The sequence below is a fragment of the Nicotiana attenuata genome, unplaced genomic scaffold (assembly GCF_001879085.1).
Source record: "Nicotiana attenuata strain UT unplaced genomic scaffold, NIATTr2, whole genome shotgun sequence".
In the NCBI taxonomy this organism is placed as follows: domain Eukaryota; kingdom Viridiplantae; phylum Streptophyta; class Magnoliopsida; order Solanales; family Solanaceae; genus Nicotiana; species Nicotiana attenuata.
This window is the reverse complement of record NW_017670287.1, coordinates 1112025-1115354: the sequence shown is the minus strand read 5'-3', so window position 1 is coordinate 1115354 and position 3330 is coordinate 1112025. Positions and strand designations below refer to the sequence as shown.

Below are 3330 nucleotides of genomic sequence, written 5' to 3'. Positions count from 1 at the left end.
GGGGGGGAGCTAGAAGCCTGTATGTGGGCTCGACAGAACCTAGTAACTTATGCTCAACCAGTATATTTGTATTAACAACCACTTGAAGCCGCAATTCTAAAACTTTGAACCCAAAAAGTTAGAATTCTGGTTCTGCCTCGGTCCATACTCATACTAGAAGGAGTTAACTAATGAAAAATATTTTTTATGCAGACATGGAATCCAAAATCCAAAAGCGAGCCATATGCACAATCAGCCATTGATCTAGTGAAACATGCCAAGGAAGCAGTGGACAATTTCTTCGAAATTCCGATAATCATCACTGAGAATTTAGTCAATGATCTTGCTGATGGCATAGAGCAACTATTCAAAGATTATGTTACCTTTGTTGCATCATGTGGTAAGAACTTCTCCCTCAAAATTCATAGCCCAAAGTCATTTTTGATGCTCAAATAGTTTATGTTCTTAAATGTTTTTTGGTTTTATGCGAAGAATTAACCTAAATAGCCGCTCAGTCAACCGCTTAAGCTAAGAATAGCCATCGGATGTAGAATATATCTATGATTCATGTATAATATGTGTAAACCATATTATACTGTCTAAGAAAAGTAAACAATGAATCTAACCGGCTATTTGTGTAATAATCCCTTTATCTGCAGGGTCAAAACAGAGTTTTATGCCTACACTTCCTCCTTTAACAAGATGTGGCCAAGACTCAAGATTTGTGAAACTGTGGAAGAAAGCTGCTTGTAGTGTTGGATCAAACGATCCGAACCAGCATTTGACAGACGAAGACAACAATCCGCGCCCTTCAACAAGCCGAGGAACTCAACGCCTTTATATAAGGCTTAACACCTTGCATTACCTTCTTCAGCAACTCAATTCCCTCGACAAAACACTATCGCTCTCCTCAAGAGTTATCGCTACTCCAGGAAGTCGTTACAACAAGAATAGACAGCTCGCATGTTGTTCCTTCTTCGATCCAACACGTTCATCCATCCAAGAAGCCATTCAACACGTATCAGAAGTTGCAGCTTATCGTCTGATCTTCTTCGATTCCAACAATGTATTCTACGCAAGCCTATACGTAAATGATGTTGAAAATGCACGTATTCGACCAGCTTTAAGGATACTTAAGCAGAACCTGACACTTTTATGTGCCATTCTCATCGACCGAGCTCAACCATTAGCACTCAAAGAAGTGATGAAGGCATCTTTTGAGGCCTATCTTATGGTTTTACTAGCCGGTGGAAGCCGACGAAACTTCTCAAGAATGGATCATCAGATGATTGAGGAAGATTTTGAAAGTTTAAAGAGAGTATTTTGTACTTGTGGAGAAGGTTTAATACTAGAAGATGTGGTGGAAAAAGAAGCTAAAATAGTTGAAGGGGTTGTGGCATTAATGGGACAGACAACTGAACAATTAGTAGAAGATTTCAGCAGTGTGGCTTGTGAAAGTAGTGGAATGGGAGTTGTGGGAACAGGACAGAAACTACCTATGCCACCAACAACAGGAAAATGGAATAGATCAGATGCTAATACAATCTTGAGGGTAATTTGTTATAGGAATGATAAATTTGCTAATCATTTCTTAAAGAAAACATTTCACTTAGCAAAGAGAAGGGGTTGAGAAAATTGGCCTAAAAGACCAAAAAAAGGAAAAAAAAAAAAAAAGGATTTCACTTGTACAGAAAAATCAAGAATTGAAATTTTCAAGTATATATGTATTAATTCCTGGCCTTGTTGTTATTATTTACTTGTTCTTATTCTTCCTCTCGAGCCGAGGGTCTTTCGGAAACAACATCTTTACCTCCACAGGGTAGGGATAAGGTCTGCGTACACATTACCCTCCTCAGACCCCACTTGTGGGATTCCACTGGGTTGTTATTGTTGTTGTAAGTATATATGTATTAAAGTTGATTTATTTGAAGGATTTTAAGGAAGGATGTAAAGTAAAACCTTCTACATGGAAAAAAGAAGAAGGGGATTTTACTTGTACAGAAAAATCAAGAATTAAAATTTTCAAGTATATATGCTATTATTAAAGTTGATTTACCTACTTGAGAGCATTGTACTAATTTGTCTTCCTTTATGTTATGGAACTAGGTATCATTGGTAGTTAAATGGGCAGATTGGGCTCTTTTTGGACGGGTTAAACGGATAGGCCGAATAAGGAAAAATGATAATGTATAGTCGTTTTTAAAATAATAGCCGAAAAATGTATATTATTTACATACATATATATATTTCTGTGTGTTGCATATAAAAAAATATACAAATTTTATATACTATAGAAAAATCAAGAATTAAAATTTCCAAGTATATATGCTACTATTAAAGTTGATTGATCTACTTAAGAGCATTGTATTTATTTGTCTTCCTTTATGTTCATGAGCCAAGGATCTTTCGGTGACAGTCTCTCTATCCTTTCGGGGTAGGGGTAAGGTTTGCGTATACATTATCTTTCCCAGACCCTAGTAGTGAAATTTTACTGGGCCGTTGTTGTTATTGTTATGTTCATGGAACTAGGCATTGTTAAAGTAACTTACATGCAATTGTTATTCTTTCAATATATGCCCAGCCAGGTTTGAAACAATTTTGTGCCAATTGTAGGAGCATGGCAAATATTTATACTATATGGTTTAGAGATAGAAGTGCGATCTTGATCTTGTTAGCTCTGGTGTTCCATTAATGGTTAACTATATTGCTCAAATCCTTCAAAAATGTCGCTGCATCGGTGTTGGATTATTGTAACATCCAAGCCGTATCAAAGCACCCGAATATTTAATTAGTTTAAATAAAAAAGTCATAATTACAAAATAATCATTAGTCATTTAACTTAATGAACGGAAAAAGGTTCAAAATACCCCTATACTATTGGAAAAGGTTTAAAAATATCCTTCATCCACCTATTGGGCTAAAAATACCTCTCCACCCACTTTTTTGGTTCACTTATGCCCTTTGACCTTTAAGTCAATGCTAAATAAAAATTATTATTATTCTTTTCGTAAAACTTAAAAAAAAAAATTATTTTGCAAAATATTTTCGTTTTTTTAGACTAATGCACCAATAGTCCACTAATTTAGTAAAGTCTTCTTATTTTTTTTTTGTTTTTACAAAAAACAATTCAGTTTTTACAAAAAAATATTTTTTTCAGTTTTTTAAAGCATTTTTTTTTGTAAAAACTAAAAAAAAATTGTAAAAACAGAAAAAAAATGTTTTTAATAAAATATTTTCGTTTTTAAAAAATATTTTTTTTCAATTTTTTCAACTTTTTAAAAGCATTTCGTTTTATTTTCGTTTTTTAGTTTTTTTAAAAGAAAAAATATTTTTTGTTTTTTTAAAAAACTG

General features: G+C 33.7%; 1 protein-coding gene across 1 annotated transcript in view; it reads left to right on the top strand.

The window, feature by feature from the left end:
• Positions 1 to 2034, top strand: part of LOC109237272 — a 5190-nt gene extending 3156 nt beyond the window's left edge. The window contains exons 4-5 of the mRNA XM_019403562.1: positions 193 to 379; positions 639 to 2034. Of these exons, the coding sequence (XP_019259107.1) occupies positions 193 to 379; positions 639 to 1609 (1158 nt within the window). The 3' untranslated portion in view covers positions 1610 to 2034. The remainder of the gene's footprint in view (positions 1 to 192; positions 380 to 638) is intronic.
• Positions 2035 to 3330: the final 1296 nt, after the last annotated feature.